This window comes from Motacilla alba, chromosome 4, assembly GCF_015832195.1.
Source record: "Motacilla alba alba isolate MOTALB_02 chromosome 4, Motacilla_alba_V1.0_pri, whole genome shotgun sequence".
NCBI lineage: Eukaryota > Metazoa > Chordata > Aves > Passeriformes > Motacillidae > Motacilla > Motacilla alba.
This window is the reverse complement of record NC_052019.1, coordinates 52,704,169-52,723,075: the sequence shown is the minus strand read 5'-3', so window position 1 is coordinate 52,723,075 and position 18,907 is coordinate 52,704,169. Positions and strand designations below refer to the sequence as shown.

General features: G+C 41.5%; 2 protein-coding genes across 9 annotated transcripts in view; one reads left to right on the top strand and one right to left on the bottom strand.

Annotated features, from left to right (window-relative positions):
* Positions 1–5,119: 5,119 nt before the first annotated feature.
* CCSER1 (coiled-coil serine rich protein 1) overlaps positions 5,120–18,907 on the top strand; it is a 615,878-nt gene continuing 602,090 nt past the window's right edge. For all 8 annotated transcript variants that reach the window (XM_038134232.1, XM_038134233.1, XM_038134236.1 and 5 more), the window contains exon 1: positions 5,120–5,356. The gene's annotated coding sequence lies outside the window, so the exon portion shown is untranslated. The remainder of the gene's footprint in view (positions 5,357–18,907) is intronic.
* LOC119700914 (basic proline-rich protein-like) lies at positions 5,219–9,408 on the bottom strand. The gene is made up of 2 exons (XM_038136624.1): positions 9,291–9,408; positions 5,219–5,991 (listed from the first exon to the last, which is right to left on the bottom strand). The coding sequence occupies exons 1-2, from the start codon at positions 9,406–9,408 to the stop codon at positions 5,219–5,221; spliced, it is 891 nt and encodes a 296-aa protein (XP_037992552.1).

The window sequence follows — 18,907 nt, the reverse complement described above, 5'->3', positions numbered from 1 at the left end:
AACAGAGAAGTTGCTGCTCACTAAACACATGAGGAAAACTTTAAAAATTCCATACGAACTGAATAACTTGAGGAGCTATTCTGGCCCAAGGCAAACGGAATTAATGAGACTTAAATGCAGAATTTGCTCAGTCCTCCCAGGTTCACTGATACTGAAGAAAGCTCCTGCTGTGATGATGTATTGGAGTCACAGATACCATTAAATGCAGCACATATTATTCTTTTTTAATCCTCTATTTTCTGGGACAGAATACCATGCTCAGACTATGTTTTCAATGCTAGCACTCAATCTATTACAAATAGAAATACAATTTTCCCTTTCAGCAGATTTCCTTCCTTTTCCTATTTTATACAATGGATAAATAACGAGGCTGAAAATAATGCTTGTCAACTTCAATTTTGCTGAACATGTAAATGTTAAAAAAAAAGTCTGTAAAAAAAATCCCTAGACAAACCAGAATATTTCCACAATTTAAGTAAGATTACAAAGATGAACAGTTAATTTACAAATAAACCCTGGTAGCCTGCAGAACCAAAATATTTTGTCATGGGGATCCTCCATGTGTAAGAGTTGAGAATGAAAAGTAAAACCTCATTCACACAGACTTCTGTTGTTCAAAAAAAAAAGGCATGGAAACACACAAGGCAGCCACTGGAGGCTTTTATTAGCTGCTGTTTGTGAAAATACAATGCTCAATTCCTTTGGAGTCCTTCAGGTTTATGTATCCATGTGGAGCTTTGGGGATTACAATAGAGAAACAGAAGTTTGCTCACCTACTTCAGAATTAGATCCTCGGCCAGTGGGCACAGATTTTACTGGGGAAATAGGCCTCTGAGTTGGAAGCATTTTTATTTTACCAAGACAGTTTTGCCAGTGAAACACTGAACTAAATAAACAAAACTTCATTCTCCAGTTATGGCATGTTTCTCTATGGGCATGTAAACAAACCTTACCAGTAATCTAATTTAGATGAGTATCAGAGTTGATAAGATTTTTATGCTTTTGATTTATTGATAACAGTAAAGCAAGCAACTTGCACATTGACGGTGTTTGAAATGAGATGAATCAGATAAATATACTCACAAAGCTGGTTTGTTAAAAAGAAATCTTTTGATGCTCTTCAGTGGTAGTAATACATTCATTGGCATCACAATTTCCAGCAATGAACAATGATAATATCTGCATTAACTGTTTCAAAGGAAATATTAATGCCAAAATAGATGAGCTGTTCTAATAGACTAAACTAAGAGAAAAGTACAGGTATGGGGATTGATCCTTTTTTAGTGCCAAACTGGAGATTTTTCATCAAAGATAATACCGTGTCAGTTATCTCACCACTGGGAGTCAAATAACATTTCTTTGTTCAATTTGCTAAACTGAATATTGAAGTGTAAGGAGCATTTATCTTTTTGAAATAATAGAAATTCTGTATTTCTAGTTACAATGGTTCTTTCTGGCTTCAGTAGTGAAGGTGGTTATAGCTCTAGAAAGTGGTGTCATTTTTGCCATTGGTGCTGAGGGAGACAAGAGACAGAGTATAAATAAATTTACAGCCTGTTTAAAAGTGGGGAATAAAATGCATGAACCTTAACTCAAAAAGCTGCTTCAGATTATTATTATTTTATGATTAACTAAAGTGGACTTCAGCCTCCTTTGATGTTTCAGTGTTAGCATGATAAAATTCATAGCTTTTAACAAACTGTCTGGTTTCAGTATTTATTCAGTACATTACACATACATGGAACTATACAGCAAGGGGAAGGTCACTCAATTAATCCTTGCTCCAAAGGTGTAAGTGGATATGATCATATGCAATGCAAAACTAATAGATATTGATTAGTGTGACAATGCTTCACTGAACAGATGTCCCTTGAAAGGAGAGTGGAAACAATTTGGTACTGGAGGCTTTCTTTCTCCTCTCCTCTGATGGTAAGGTAAACCAGGACCTGACCAGAGCGCTCCATGCTCACTATGGTAGGAAACACACCTAATGCCAACCTGGCTTAAACAGTACTGCAAGAGAAAAACATTTAGTGAAGTCCATACATCCTCTGGACCTCCCAAGATGTCTCAGTGTACCCCAGTGCCAAGGTAAGGTTCTCCCAGCCTGTGGTTATGAGTCACTGCTGGGCATACTTAGCCCCTCCAGCATACCAGTCTTCCAAAACTGGTTCTTTTCAGGGTCATAAAATGCTCCTACAAAACAGAAATTAATCTGTTTTATCCCCAAGGGCTGTTTATAGCTCTGGCCAGACCCGAAATTCATGCAGTTAGGAAGACAACCACTGCATATCTGGTCAATTGAGTCAGACAGACTAGTGCTTCTCTGTGCCCCAAGACTTCTCTCAAGAATAAAGAGATGCTTGTTTGGTAAAGGGCTGAGACCCATGAGGGATACATGCTTCACCCTGATGGACATAGCTTTTGAAACCAATTTGATCTCACCTGTCTCAGCTTCCCCCATGCCTGCCTAAGCTGGATCCATACGTGTGGAAACAAAACCACAAAAAGATAAAAGTGTTAAACACATTAATCCCTCTTATTTTTTTGGAAGGAGACAGCATAAAGTATGAGGATAATGTGAAATCCTTGGTTAGGCAACAAGGAATGAATGTCAGCAGAGGGAATACAGAGAGCAGACAGCTGATGCAAGGGAATCAGACCTATCAGTTGTAATGACTTCCATGACACATATCTCAGTGAATGAGAATGTCTTGATCCTGGTGAATCTGCACCTCTGAATGTGAAATTTCCTTTTAAGGCTTTGCTGTGCTAGCAAAACCTAATGAAGATTTTGGTGAAACACCCTATCATAGCCTCAGAGAGAGGCCTTCTGCTGAAGTCACCAGGGCCACATCAGTTGGAAACTGGAGGGAAAAGAGAATTAGGTTACATGTGCTTGGGGAGATCGGCGGTGTGGTGACCACAAGCGTTCCTCCCCCAGTAACTCCCATAGCTATCTGCTGGGACCTCAGGAAGCAAACCTACTGCAGCACAGGTATTGCTCAATGCTTATGACCATGTATGTTTAGGCCTTTTTTTGTCCCTCCAAATCCCTAGAATTTGGAAAAGGTGACATTTTCCCATACAAGCTCTAGCTGCTGTCTCTGTTTGTCTGTTTGTGTCACTGGACTAATCCAAGCCTTGACAGCTTCACTGGAAGCATCACTTGTGAGTGTGTCTGGGAATTCTAGTTAATCACAGGGCCTTTTTTGCCCTTTCAGGGCAATTTAGGGAAGAAAACTGATAGAAACCAGAGAGCTTGAGTTAATCATTGTGATTAACTCTGGGAATCTTGTGCTTGAATACAAGAATGAAGGAGGGTAGGGAGATGGAGCTCAAAAATCATGCAAGACTCTTAGGAGATGCCTGATTCAGCAAAACACAGATTTCTCAGCCTCCGCAGTCAAGGCTGACTCAGCTTAACACAGTGGCTAAGTAGAGCCATAATTTTACATGTGACAAATACCCTCATCTTCATTGAGACGACTCATGCCCTTGCAGTTGCTTAACTACTTTGTGGGTTGTGCACCACCTCTCAGTAAAGTCATCTGGTTACTGCATACTCTCATTTGAAATTCCCACATTGCGAAGGTAGATGCTTGCAATAATGAACACTCTTGGGGCTGTGTCACATGAAATCTTTTGCCTTTTAAATGCAGATGACAGGTTACTAAAAATGTTTCTCTCCATGTAGCATTTTTTTTGCAGTGCTGCTATGTGCTGCATATGCCAAACTTTCTTCCATGACTGTAAAATATTTTATCTGGTTTATTATCTGGCCCAAGAAGAAACAGAAATGCCTTCAGTTTTGGTTATCACATTTCATTGAACAATCCCATGAACATGTTGAACAGATTGACAGTTATATTTAAATATAATTAAGTATGGTGAACTTACTTGTTTCAAAGTTTAGTTTTGTAAAGACATAAGCATTCAGTTTCTTGCTACTTTCATTCTAAGTATGACACTGACCTCTGCACTCTCACAGAATTCTTATTCAGAATTTCATGGAACCTCATTGTTGCTGTTAAGTTGTACCTGTATTTTGTCAGAATCTCTTTTACTCAAAATTCTTCAAAACTCTTTGACTCCATTCTGGATCTGCACATTTCTGTAGCCTAATAGTTGAAAGTGCTTTGGGTTGCAGTTGCAGCCTAAGCACAGATGTTACAGAATGAACACACTTTATTATTGTTCAGATGGAAATCTGCAAAGTCCGTGCATTTCTTAAGTGCAAGGAGTTTCATGCGTGTTATTTTTTGGTATGAGAGGACAGGGCATGTATCTGCAGCCTGTCACTTTTGAGTCATCACTCATTTCACTCAATTGTTCTTAACGAGGCAAGGTAGGTCATTTTGTTGGGTGATACAGGAGAGATCCTGTATAAATTGGCAAAAAAACAGGGTATGAAAACTCAGTCATATTCCCTAAGTATTAGTCACAGAGAACATGGCTATTTATCTGCTTTACCTTATCCTTCTGAATTGAATAAGGAACTTAATTCATTACATCTAAACGCCATGTATTTGACCTCTGCCCTCGCCTGATATTCCAGGGAAATCATTCCTGCTCCTAGACTTGTGCAGCCGAGACTTGTCCTTGGTATGGAGCTGCTTCTTCAACGCGGTTTGCTTACTCCCTCCCTTGGACCAGCAACGCACCGGGATGGCCACGGAGCAACTGGGAAATAATCACAGAAGACACGTCTGGAAAAGAGGACGAGGAAGTGAAATCAGAGGGCTCCGCCGCCCTTCGGAAAAGGGAAAAACACATATAAATCCCTGAGCAGATGGTGAGTGTAAACACACCGGAGGGAGCTGAGTTCCTCCCGGGGGGGACTCGGACTTTCTCCTCTCCGCTGCTCGCCTCTCGCCCCAGGAGGCCGGGGGAGCTGCTCCGCGCGGGGACACACGGACACGGACAGACAGGGGGAAGCGCACACACAGCCGCACAGAGTTACACGCTCATCATCGCTTGCACACGCTCAGAGGCACACAGACAGCGAGGCAGCCGCGCTCCGCGCCGCGGGAACACGCGCCCCGCACCGGCACACGCGCCAAGCGCCGCCCCGGACCGCCCCCGCATCCTCCCTCCTCTCCTGCCGCCCTCCCTCCTCCCCGCCCGCCGCGCACACACACGCACACACACACACCGGCCGCAACATGACGGGCGGGCGGACGGACTGACAGACCGGGGCACCGCCGCTCCGCACGGATTATTCTCCCCGCGCCGGGGCGACGCGGCGGAGCAGCGACCCAGCGGGGCGGGGGCGGTGCCGCGCCGCGCTGCCAGGAGGGTCCCAGCCCCCGCCGGCCAACGGCGAGCGCGTCGGGCGCTGCAGGAGCCCGGCCAGGTAACGCGTCCCTCCCGGGCCGTATCGCCGCGCAGAACCGGGCCAGGCCGCGGGGCGCCGCCGGCCCCCCGACCTGCGGGACCTGCCCCGGGGCGGCTGGGCCGGGTCGCCCCGCTCGGCAGGTGCCGAGGTGATCCGGCGGGTGTCGCCCCGGGGCGCGGGCGGCCCCCCTGCCTTGGCCTCGCCTTCCCCGCCCGCGGGGCGGCGGCGCCGGGCGCCCTGCGCCGACCCGCGGCGCGGCTGCGGCGGTGGGGGCGGCGGAGGATCGGGGCTGCCGCGGCTCCGCGCTGATCCCCGGCAGCCGCGCTCCGGTGGCGCCGGGGATTTGCGAGGGCGGGCGGGCGGCGCGGGGACAGAGGCACTGGCGGCTTTGTGGCGGGGCGGCCGCAGGTGTCCCCCGGGGCTGGCCCAGCCCGGGGCAGCGGCGGTGCCGCCGGGGTGGCCTGGGGGCAGCGAGGGGCTCGTCGGGCCCGGCCTGCGGGGGGCGCGGCGCGGGCAGCCGGTGCACGGTGCCCCGCTGGCCGTCGCTGCTGCAGGTGATGGGGAAGAGATCCCATCCTTTTTTTGTTTATTTTTTTGGCGTTTCTTCTCTCCGTTTCCTCTCCCTTTCCCTCCGTGTGTCTGTGTTAAGCAATCTGCAATTAACCGGTGAAAACGGCAAAGAAATGGTTTCAGAAATGGGAATGGGTAGGGCCCGGCCGCTGGCGGTCATGTGTGACCTTTGCCATGGATTTGGAGGCAGGAGCTGGAGGATGCTGCATGTGCTTTCCAAAATCGCATGGCAAGCTTTAAAAGTGGAGCAGATGGTGATGGTAGTGCTTATAATGGAAGAGGTTCGTGGAAATCCTTTATTTCCTCTAGACAGTTTTTGTTTTGCTCCTCCCAGCTAAAGAGATTGTCTTTGACTTTTGGCAAGGAAAGGATGTTGCTGCAAGTTGTCTTGTAAAGGAACGGGGTTATTTTGCTCTTCCAAAGAGAAGGGATCCCCCCTCCCTCACAGCTTTATGTCTGTGTTTCTCCTTTGGGGTTGACAGCAGTAAGTGTCTTGGCATAGACAAACTGCACTGTGCTTTATTTTCTTATCGCACACCTTTATAGTTGAATGTAACTAGAAAGGAGACTCAGAGTATTCTCTTTTCCCTCTCTATGCCAGATGTGTTTTTCTATCTAGTATATATTGCACTTGAAGTGTTAAAGTCTCAGGGGGCACAGAGGTGGGGATGTGAGGCAAGGTCTGCTAGTTACTTCAAACAATTCTCCTTGCTCATACTTAAGAAGGAGAGAAAGGAACATGTTGTAAAAGCAGCTGAGGAATATATAAAAGTGAAATATTAATGAGCTGAAAAAGCTCAGATAGCAAAGATGTTGTGCCTAATCATTCAGGAGGGTTCTTCTCCTCTTTACAACTTTTCATTGTGTGTTCCTGTACTACAAATGCAATTGGTATAAAGGATGGTAACGTTTGTATTTGTTTAGCTGGAAGCAGTAGTAGTACATTTGGGGTTTTTTGGCATTAGTGATCATCTCTGGAGTAGCTTCCTTTAGCTGTGATTATTAAGGCTGCTGTAAGAAAGGGAATTATTACAGAAACAGTAAAAAAAACAGTAAAAAATAGTAAAAAACATTCAAGAACGTTTTCTTGGAAATGTAAATGGCAAGGGCTGACTCAGACCTGGAATAACCCAGAGGAACAACTAGTCTTGGAAAGTCCTCTTGGAGACATCATGATCACAGCTGAGACATTATTAATCTCTTGCATCCCAGAGAGCAACATCCCTTCAACAGGCAGCACTGTCTCAGGAGAACGTAATAACACACAACTGTCCAGGGTCTGCTGAAAGTGAGACAAGGGGTATTTTGCAAGGGGTATTTTCTGCCAACTGAAGTTCCTTTACCTCTTTGAGTCTGGAGTGCAGTGGTCCCTGTAGTTTGATTAACTTCCCCAGTTTGGCTTGGAAGGAAAACTAAGTGCAGCAGCTTTCTGCCGTAGTTTGGTGAGGGAATTTAGTTCATTGGGAAACTCAGCCCTGCAGGGTGAAGTCTTGCAACCCTGGCTCTAATCCTTGGCAGGACTTTTGGAGTAGCTGGTAGCTTGAATGAGGCCTGCCTTCTGGAGAGCTTGGTGCAGGCCTGAGTAGGGCAAAGATACAGGGAGCTGTACCAGACAGATGACCTGGAGCAGCATATATGGCATGTACCATGTCTGATTTACACGAGTTAATGTTTGTTTTTTAAGTCTGTTAGTCACAGAAGATGCTGAAAAAGCATCTTGTATCCTCAAGTCTGTGCATGTGGTTGTGTGAGAGCACGATCTCTTGTGCTGCGTAAGCTGTGTGTGGTTGGATTTCTCCTTTTTCATTCAAACCTAATGTCACATGAGCCTTTGAAGTTGACATGGAAGAAATTTTTGACAGTGTTTTGGAGCTTTTTTTGCTTGAGTGTTTCATAAACTGAAAGAGAGATGTAGAGAAGTTGCTCCATTGGGAAAAATTCCCACTCTTCTTGAAAGTTTGTGGAAGATACTATGGCTTTGTTAGATTAGCCCATCTGGAGTACTAGAAAGAATAGTGGCCACTGTATATTTTTTATGATGTTGGGAATTACACAGATACAAGTAAGTCACTGAGAAAAGCGTTTTGTAAAATTAAACTCAATGATAGGTTTTAAAAACCATAAGTCTGTCTGCATATTCTAGAACCATGATATACTTCCATAGTGTTTAACTGGATTGTTTCACTGTAATTTTGGAGGTCTCCTAATTAAAGGAGGCTTCCTTTTACCTATTTGCCTTCCCTTGAGGCAAGGGAAGAAGTGAATGTTGCACTGTGGTTTTTCTAAGGCTGATTGACAGTACTAAAGCACGACATGAAATAACATTCATGTGTCAGTGAACATATCAATGAAAAAGAAGCCTTATGAACACTTAGTCAAATTAAATAACTACCAGCTTGTTGTGGTGAGGAGCTGAACTATATCTTCTATCTTCTTCTAAGAAGTTACTCTTCGTTGTAAGTTTCAGTGCCTCAGGTCTTCTCCTTGAGAGTAGTTTTGCGGCAATTGGAGGGGCTCATAATCAGGTGGGAGGGAGGGAAACAAAAGGAAATAGACACATAATAATGGCAAATAAGGGCTGGGTTTGTTTCCTGGAAAGTGACTGCAGTTTTTTCAGGTTTTTCTCTCAATATTTCCTTTATTTGGCTGTTTTCTGCAGTGACAGTAAACTGGGTTACTTTGATTAAGTAAATATGTTTTTAGACTTAGTAAATATGTATTAGACTTTAGCTATGGAGTGTACTGGCTGTGTGAGATGGCACGTAAAATAACAGAACTTGAAAGTACCTAACATGTGTATTGTCATTTGTACTGGTAAGAGTTCATATATGTTCCTGTGCTTTAGCAAGGAATTGTAACTTTAAGAGTATGGAAGATGCAGCTGTGTATTTTACAGGCATCAGTATTAAACCCCTATAACTGTTTGGTAGTTAAATGTGTGGTTACTTTTACTTGACTTGTTCTCACTGCACTACATAGTGGGCTATGTTGATTAGATAATACAAACTCACTCCGTGACTGAAGGCTGTAGTATCATTTGTCTGTTGTATGGCAGTGAAAGGATAAAAATAGTAATAATAATAGTAGTAATAATTCTTTCTATGAAGTCTGCTGCCTTTACCTGAAATGTGAACATCCAGCAGAGGACAGTTGGTTTATAGTAAGGAAAAAGAAGCTACAGGCAGGCAATAAGTAAAAGTAGTAAAGTCCTAGATGTGGAAGAAGCAAGATTTTTATTAAATGTGCATTCTAGTCTTGTTGCCTATGTTTTGTAACTCTGCACAAAAAGTAAAACCACACTGTTGAGAGGGATTACCAGACCTGAGTGATGATGGTTTTGTATCCAAACATTTTATGTCTGATTATTGCTATGAAGGCCCACATGAGTGTTGCGGTATGGACGTGTAGTTCTTTTCCTCATACTCGGGACCTTGGAAGCAGTAATGTGTGGAAGTCACATAGCTGATTCGTGATAAAGACAGTTGAACTGGAATATGCATCCCAGGTCCCACAGTCTTATCTTAATGGATTAATTGTATTTATATAGTTTGTTTGATAACTTGGCATAGATGTGAAAACTTGTTACAGATCCAATTACAGGATTTTGTGTAAAGTTATGCAGCATTTTCTTAAAGGCTAGTTACTGTCAGGTGATTTATTTTTTTTTTCAGTCTAGGCAGAAGAGCTTTTCCTGGATTTTTTTTTGTTGTTAAGTTTGAGAGAAAGCAGTTCTGCACCCGTAGAATGTAATGATGCTTTTACATTATTTAAGGAAATACCACTTAATTTTTTATAATGCTCTAGCATATCAGGAATTTGAGATCCAGCTCAGTCAGTAATGCTTCTGAGGATCACAGCTGTTTTCCAGTGTGTAGAACTAGTTGTGACAGATTGGTAGGAAGCTTTTAAAAACACTCCTTTATGAATTTTGGTAGTGCAAATTATTGCTTCTGAAAGTATATTGTTTGTTTCTAGTGCATATCCAACTGTGACATTTTTTTGCTTATTCCATGCTTGTTTTTGGGCCCCTTTACTGATCCTAGTTTGATATGCCATCTTTATGTGATCTCTTCAAACATTTTAATAAGAAAATAACAGCTCTAAGTGATGTACTGATTTTGTATAGTACAGTGGGATTTAAATTTGGCTGGGGGTACAAAAATTATTCAACAGGTTTCTCATCTGTGTGTTGCTTGCGGCATAGTCCAAACCTTGTAATTTACCTAAGATGCAATGACGTCTGTTCAGATGTCACCTCCCAATGATGTTAAACTGTCACTGTGTGTCATGCCAGCCAAATCTGACACTGAGAGAAAGATAGTCACCCAGTACCTCTAAAATATGATGTGAGAGAGGTATGCTGTGCTCAGGTGGCAGTGGCAGTCTCTGCCTACTCTGCCAATGTCGAAATGCACCAGCAGTTTGTACTTTGTATTTTGTTCTGTGTGCTAGGTACTAATTCCACATTCTAGAGTGTCTTCTAGCTTTAAAAAATTTAGTGCAGTGCCAATTTGTGAGGCTATTTTCAAATCTATACTGCCTCATTTATTTATTAATTTACAGTGTTTTTTCATATTTTTTTTACTAAATGACTGTTGAGGAGAGAGGATAAGAGCAAAGTTTTACCATCTATTCTTGGAGAAGTTTTGGCCAGTGGCAGAATTGCTGCTGATTTGAATAGGAGCCTTGGTAACTGTTTTGTCAGGTTTTATGACTTTAAAATATGCTGGCTAGATTCTTGATGACCAACTCAACATGTTGTGGCACAGAGGCAATGGAAATAGAGTAACAGTCCTGCCAAAAATAGATTGCCTTTCTTTTTTTTTTTTTTTTTATTAGTTGTCACCACACATATTTATTCTGTGCAAGAATATTTATTTCACTGTTAACACAGAAGGTTTAAATAAGAATGCAGTGTATATATTGGAGGGATAAAAATGCTAAGAAGCTAATTTCATTTGAAGTGTTCAGAAACATTAATAAACTGCCTTGGAAAGCAATTTCTGCAATAATATATTCATGTTTTTTTTCTCCTGATTTTGCTGAAGGGAGGTGAGTGGGAGAAAATGGCAGTAGGGAAAATGATGTGGCTTTCTCCATATTTATTTCCAGCAGAGGAATGCTGCAAGAAGAGGTACATTATTTCACATTCATTGAGTCCTCTCAAATACCTTGAGTGCAGATCATGCCTTCATCTCTGAGTGTAAGGTATCAATTGTGCTTGAAGTGACATGTTAAGCTTTTAATATTTCTTGATCCTTAAACCCAGTATGTTTTAAGTTGGGCTTCCCAGCATCTGCAGGAAATGGCATGTCCACGTTGATACCCTGTCACATACATTAGGTTAAATTTCCATGTAGGAGCACAAACATTGTGGTATAATAGAATCATAGGATCATTAAGGTTGGAAATGACTTCCAGGATTGTGTCCAGCCTTTTATCAAATACTAATGTGCCCACTAAACCATGTCATAGAGTGCTGTGTCTCATTTTTTTAATACTTCATGGGCTGTGACTCCACTACTTTGCTGGGCAGACTGTTCCAATGCTTAACCACTCTTCCAGTGAAGGACTTTTCCCTGTTATCCAGTCTGAACTTCACTTGGTGCAGCTTCAGGCTGTCTCCCTTTGTCCCGCCACCAGTTGCCGGCGAGAAGAGGCTGACCCACAGCCTTGGGGTGCCTGAGCCACAGGCTCATTTCAGGTAGTTGTGGAGAGTGATGAGGCCTCCCTTGAGACTCATTTTCTTCAGGCTCCATTTCCTCAGCCTCTCCTCATAGGGTTTATGTTCCAGACCCTTTCCTTGTTGCATGGCTACTTGGCTGTTTGGAAAAAAACCCACCCAGCAAGTGAAGGCATAACTGCATGTCTTCCAGAGGCTTCCTTTGAAGGCATTCCAGTTGTTTTCTTCTGTTAGAGGTTACTGAACTGCCAGGGATCCTGGGCTCGGAGAGCCATGTAGGGATCTCCTATTCTGTTCTGGTTTTGCTGTTTCCCTATGTAAAAGTAGATGTGGTATAGGAAGGTGATAGCAGGCTCTGCCATCTCTGTGAATAGCAAAATAAAATGGTTTTGTTGTACGTGAATTTAAATTTTGAGGCGTGTGAATATCTAATGTTTTGTAGCTAGCTAGTACAGAGGTTACACTGTGAGTAGGACAATCAGGCATACTAATTTCTTATGGTTTTGAACCCATTTTTTCAATGTAGTGGCTGTGAGCTCAGAGAGAAATGTTGGCCCCGTAGCTCAGCGGCAAAACTGCTACTGGTTTTAATGTGGCCTTGATTATACCCTTAAATAATATTTCAGTGTATGTCTATTTGCTTTGTACAACATTTATTGTTTTCAAGGACTGATTTTCAAAAGTTACTGAGCTTGTACCCTTTTGATGGTTTTTGTTATATCGTGAAATTCTTAGTACTTCTAAAAATTAGGTTATAAGAATGTTTCTTACAATAACTAAGTCCAAAAGAATAGGAATTTTTGAATGTTTAAGACTGCAAATACAATAGATGTGAATAACCTCAGTGTCTGAAACTAAACTGCTTTGTACCCGTAGGTACCTGTTCTGTTCTAATGGTGATTATGCAAGGGGACAACACAAGGCATTTAGAGTTTTGATGAAGTCCAGCTGGAGCAGAGATTCAAAAGGCCAGGGTATTTAAAATGATTACCTAAATGTAAAATTTTCAAAAATAGATGACTGATGGGAAAGTAGAAGGAAGAATATGAGATTTAGGAAAACTGTTTCAAGATAATATTGATTGGAGAGTTGTGAAAAACATGCATATGGAGTAGATGAGGAGGAAATAAAAGAAATATGAAGAAATTAGTTTGTCAGGTGATAAGAGCTGACACCACAAATGACTTTTTTTTAGCTGCTAATCTTTATTTTATAGCTAGCAAACTCTGGGACATATGCTGAAATGGGGAAGAGAAAGTCCCGGAGCAGAGGTGCTGGGGAATGAAGGGAAAATCAGCAATTCTGTTCTCTCCGCTCTCTGCCTGTACTCAACCACAAAAGGGGTGTTAGAAGAAATTTAGGGATTAGTCTCATGAACTGCAAGGTAATCTTTATTGTCTTTAAATCCTCATCCCAACGTCCTGATCTCGGTCAATTATGGCTTTGGTGTCTGTGGCAGCACCTCAGCAAATTTCACACCAGTCTTTAGTACTTGCTCATGGCCCTGAATAAGGGAGCAACGTACAATTGTCTGTTAATGACAAGTTTTGTTACAGATTAAACTTTTATCAGGCAGAAATCAGAACCAGAAGCTACAAGGCTGTTTTAAACTGTCAGGTCTGCAGCTCTCTAACACTTGTCTATTTTTAATAGTTTGTTTTGCTGGTTAGTTCTTTTCATTTAGTATTTGCCATGAGCTAAGAACATGCAAATAACCACCTTATACGGCTTGTCTAAAAGCCTAATAACTTATGCATCTGAATCCTCTTTGTCAAGAGAAAAGTATCATTTTTACCTGTAATAGTTTCAATTTCAGGCTGTTAGCAGGTGAAGAAGACTAGGATGTCAATATGTAAGCATCTCACAGGATGGGTTAGCTGAAGACTTCATTAAAGTCATATTAACATAATATTCCCAAGACACTGTGGGGATAAATTTTCTGGGGTAAATACTGCATACACATGTTTGTGTGTATATATAAAACACAAATGTTTTCAGTGAAAGGAGGTCAGCAGTGGTAGTTTCAGTTGAGAGCTATGCTGTTTTTAATATGGAATAGTGAATGGTTGTGAAAAAAAAGGATTTCTTTCATTTATTGCTTTAGAAACAGTAAAATTGAAACAGAAATCTGCTCTCAGATATGCAAGTAGTTAATAACTGGGGGCAGGGGTAGGCAGAAAATAACAAAATCAAAATAAAGCTTCTTATCCTGGTTTTAAGTAGTTTACTTTTTTGCAGGCAAGATGCTTCTCAAAGCTGTATATTGCAATAAACACATTATTTGTAGTCTTGATTTGAGCAGGCCTTAGGATGATACTATTGAAGAAGGTGAGCAAGAAGTTACTGTTGGAAAAGTAAAAGTGTGAAAATTTTAGATTTTTGTCTATTTTCTCATGCTTTCATTTGAATTTTATTGACATCTTGTGTTATAAATGTTTCATTGTGATTCTGCATGCTTTGAGAATAGTTATGGGGGAAAATGTATGTATAAAAGAAGCAATTCCCTAGTCACAGTAATGATTCTTACACTGGCATAGGACAATGCATGTGACTTCCAAAATGCTGAAGTTGAACACCAGAGAAACTGTAAAACACTTACACAGCACTATATCTTCTGCAGCATTTTCTAAATATAGACTAAATCCTTGTCATAAAGAGTTTGTATAGTTAAAGTAAAACAAGACTTGACATGACACAGAACAGCTTGAGAGAGGCATGAGAGCTGTAGGTGAGGAACTGTGAGAAATTAAACAACTGTTTCAAGTGAAGGATTTTTGGAAGGCTTGGAAGGACAGTCAAGATGCCCACCCCTCTTCAACTGAAAAAAAAATAAAAAGGGAGTTTAAACTCCTTTTGTTACCTAGTTTTTTTATTAGTAGGTTTTTAGAAACCACTATTTCTTTCTATTAGATAATAAAAACAGTAACTATATGAAATTACTGAAGGGTTTTCTTTCGGTAATAAAGAAGAAAGGAATTTAGAGCTGTTGTCAGTTGTACACATGGGGGTCTAAATCCTCAGCTACTGTTAGAGCTTCCTTCAATGGAGCTCCATTCAGGTATTGCTTCTGTTTGTATTTGTTAGGCTGAGCAGTGGCTGCTGATGGCAGTGAAAGAAGGATGGAGTAGGCAGAAAATGCAATAGCTTTTGATCTACAGTGCCTCTAGCACCCCTTCCTTGGTCACAGTAATGATTCACAGTAATGTTGTTGTTTCTCCTCTGTTCTTCTTGAAACTGGTCTTCTGTCCTAGTAGTTAAAAATGAAGCTTGCAAACCTTTGGTAAATTATGCTGCTTGGACAAAAAAATGAAAGCACATTACAGAGAAAACAACTTATCCTGATTTTCTGTGGAAACAATACTTGTTTTTCCTACCATCCAAGGATCCTACTGCACAAGCTACACCAGATGTTTTTGGCTGCCTTCAGGGATGTTGGACAAAAGATTGGTCTTAAAGTCTTAAAAATTAATTGAAGTTTGACTAAGTTTTGAGAAATTGGAGAAGAGACACTCATGTAAGTTCTCTGGCTGAGGGAAAGGCTGAATTTTATGATCACTATCAAAGAGTCCACCTAGGAGAGGAGTCTTGAATGTGTCCCAGCTGCTTGCAGCTTCTTAGACATTGAAATGAACTAACCGCAACATGCAAATCTGTAGGTAAATAGACCTTGTTAGGTCTGGCATTCTTAATGGGATGTGAGGGGAAAAATAACCTTAGTGCCTTTCTTAAATTGTTTGTCTGGGGCCTGTGGGTGTTGGGGTGTTTTTTTTTTTTTTTTTTTTTTTTTTTTTTAAGGGTCTTCCTCCCTTCCCCTGGGTTATTTTATATCACCTTTTTGAAAGTGCAGGATGGAGCACTTATTCAGGGTTTTGGAGTGACGCCTGCTTGATGAGAATTGATTTGTTTAAGCCCTTCTGTTGTATTCATTTACAACACCTGAAGATTTGCTTCTTTTTTTTTCTTAATTACTTAGTTACCTGAAGTCCTCAAGCAAGCATATTGCAGCCATGAACCTTTTGTTTAATTCAGCTTTTGACTGGAAAGATATCACGTATTGTGTTTTTTTAACTGGTCTGTTCACATTGACACTCAGCAGAAGCAAAGAAGGCCAGACTGCTTTTTGTTCTGCGGTGTCAGAAAAGAATGGAAAGCCCAAACAAACCCTGTTGTGAAGAAGGCACAATTGAATTGGTTTTGCTTTGAACTAACCTGAGTGCTTGAAAGGACAGACAGAAATGTGCCTACTTAGTGAAGTGTGTATTGGGCTGGCTGGCCATAGTGTAATAACTGCGGGAAAGATCCCAGTTACAGATGCTCAGCTGAAGGTGGGAAAGCAGTAATTTATGTATGCTCTGGTGCCATTCAGCTTCTCTTTGGTACCTCTGATTTTGGAAGCTTTGTTAAACATAGGGGGAAGTGGGAGAAAACTTCAGAGGCATCTGCTTTTCTGTGCGGTAGCAAAACACTTAGCAATTAGTCGTGAATGCAAAATCCAAATATTTGTATTCAAATAGAGTGCATTCCTACTGAAGCGTTTTGAGTGGTTTGTTGCTCTAGTAGAAAATGAGCTTGGAAATAAAGCAAGGGAGTCTTTGTGTCAAGAGAAACTTAATGGAACGTTATGTTTCAGTACTTCAGTCTTTATGCTAAGATTTGGAGAGCATATTACTTTTCTGAACCATACCTGAGCACAAATTGTGGTGAAGAACATACAGAAAAAATGTTGAAGAGAGTGACTGTGTGACTGTGAAAAATAATGATATTGTGTAAGTGTTTGGCACAGTAACAACATCAAACCCCTCCTCGTGTGTTTATTTTGGAAAACAGTTTGGGCAGGGCAGTACTGTGATTATTCAAGTCATGTTTGGATATAAAATGAGCTTGGTTTGCTCTGTCAGGCAGGTGTTGCTGCATTCCAGTAAAAAACGTTTGCTGAGCTTGTGTGCAAAAAATGCACCTGTTTATGGTGCATTTGGGAATGCACCATGGAAATGGCAATTTCAGCTGAGATAAACTGGTATGCAGGGTACAGCAAAGTGACTCAAGGGTGAGCCATCCCTTTTTAAGCTGAGATTCTTCCTTTGGCACTGTGATAGTTTTGCCTTTGCTCCTGTTGTGCTTCAGTCAGTGTTGGTTCTACTTCAGTTGAGCTCTGGTTACTGTATGTGTGTGTTAAAAAGACCTTTTGTGATTTACGTATTATGAATGATGATTATTGAGGGAAGTTATTTCATGGGCTACTTTATTATCTTGAATACAGCAGCTTGTAATACTTATGGGTTTACCAGAGGGATTTAACGAAGCTGTGACAATAGAAATAATTACAGGGGTGGTAGAAAGAATCCTTGAATGTATTATTTTTATTTCCCTGGAGTTAATCTTCACATATCAAAGTAAATTAACCAGAATATGCTGTGTCGATGTCTTCTGGATTCCCAAGTCAAAAGCTATTATGAAGAAAATGTGATTCTCTTTATTCCCTGTCCTACAATCCTGTCTCCAAGTATGCTCTTGGTGAAGTCTATGTAAGTGAACAAAGTAATATTCTGCATACGTTCCTGGTATTAAGGGAAAGACACTAGTCACTGGGATATGTACAGGTAAAATTGTTTCACGAGGTATTTTTGCTTCCTGAATCTTCAGCTCCTGCCACCCTCTCATTTTCCATCCAGCTGGCTGGTGTCACCCATCTTCATGCTCTTTGTTATCCCAAGGGTTGGCAGTTCATGGCCTCTTGTCCAGATTTCCACCCAGAGCTCAACCTGCAGCTTGCAGGCCGAGCTACCTGCACCAGGTGTATTCCTCAGCACTACAACTGAGTGTTTGCATGCCTCACTTTGTCCCTGTAATGCCCTCAGGGATTGCTATCAGAGTGGCATTTGCTGAAGAGGTCAGGTTTGATGGAAACTGAAATTGAAATTGTAACTTGGCTGGAGATGAAACGGAATATATTTTGTATTTGTTTATTTGCCTAGGAGTAGATACATGCAGAGATGACTTTCAGTGTAATCCTGAAACATCTTACTATGTTGTGCTAATCTCTACAGCTACATCTGATTACAAAAGGAAAAAAAGGCCACTGGTTGGCTTTAAAAGTTTCTGCCATCTGTCCTGGTGCTTACCCTTCATTCACCCTAAGAATGTATTGTGAGAGGCCAGACAGCCTCCCTGTGTGAGGCTAGCAGCCTCTGAGGCTGTTTTTACCTTCTGTCTCTCTTTTGGACTCTGTTCAAATAGAGCAGCATGTAAGTCTTCTGTTTTACCAGGACAATGCAGATCCTCATATCTTGTGCTTCATCTGTTTAACCTAGCAGCTTTGGATTTGGGAGCTTCTTTTTTTTTTTTGTGTACCTTGTGTACCTCTTCACAGCAGCTTGTAGTGGAGTTATCACAAGAAGAAGAGTTCTTGTAAGTCTGTTCTAGCAAGAGGAGCAGTGTGGTTTCTTCTTAAATCCTTGGGGTTTTAGTTCTTGTGGGATGGTTTCCCACTGCATCCCCTTGTTAGCTGAGTGCATCTCCAGATCCCTGCCATGTAAATGACTGGTGTGCTGTGGATCAGGCTCCTCCTTTGTCCTCGTCTGACACTTCACTGTTTCTGTCTCTTGGGGAGATCTGCCTAGATTTGAGACCACAGAAGGAGAGGGATAGCGTTTACTTCTAGCAGGAAAATAGCTTTCCTGCAGCTCCTAGCCTGCTGTCTGGTGTGCATGAGTTAGTGTGGTTGAAAGGAATAGGATTACTTATGACTGTGTGGAGGAGCAGACTGATGTCTTTGGGAGAGCTGAGGAGGGTGCACTATTTACAACAATGTTCATGCTGAAGTACTTCATTCATCTAAATCACTTTTTGTTCATGTACTGAGTGTAACAAACATGATGTTATTAAAGCTAGTAACAACCACCATTGCTTTTGAGAAAATACTATCATTACTGAAAAGCTGGGTTAAGCTGCCCCTAAATCCAAAAGTAATTCAGGCTGCTAATGGGGTTTCAGGACTCTTCCCTAGAAAGCACAGACCAGGCAAGTGGTGGAGATGAAGAAAATAATATACAGATACCAACTTTAAGAGCTAATCCCTGTATTTTTAAACCTTCAATGAATAATTTAGCAAAATATTTTAAATATTTAAAATGTATTTAAAGCACCATTTCAGCAATTCCTGCATCTTTAGATTTTTCTTTCTAATCTTTTTGCTTCATGATAGAGGTTTCTGGTATGCTGTTATTTCCACCCCTTAGGCTATAATGAAATGAAGTATTAATTCAAGATATTAGATTGTTGATGTCACTGCTTGGGCAAAGTTAGGCATGGAGACC

Bases quoted from the DNA above. Each gene is read 5' to 3' on its own strand.
- LOC119700914 (XM_038136624.1), bottom strand. From the start codon at position 9,408: ATGCATATTCCAGTTCAACTGTCTTTATCACGAATCAGCTATGTGACT. The intron at 5,992-9,290 runs GTGGGCCTTCAT...GGTTAATTGCAG, and splicing joins GTCCATACCGCAACACTCAT to ATTGCTTAACACAGACACAC.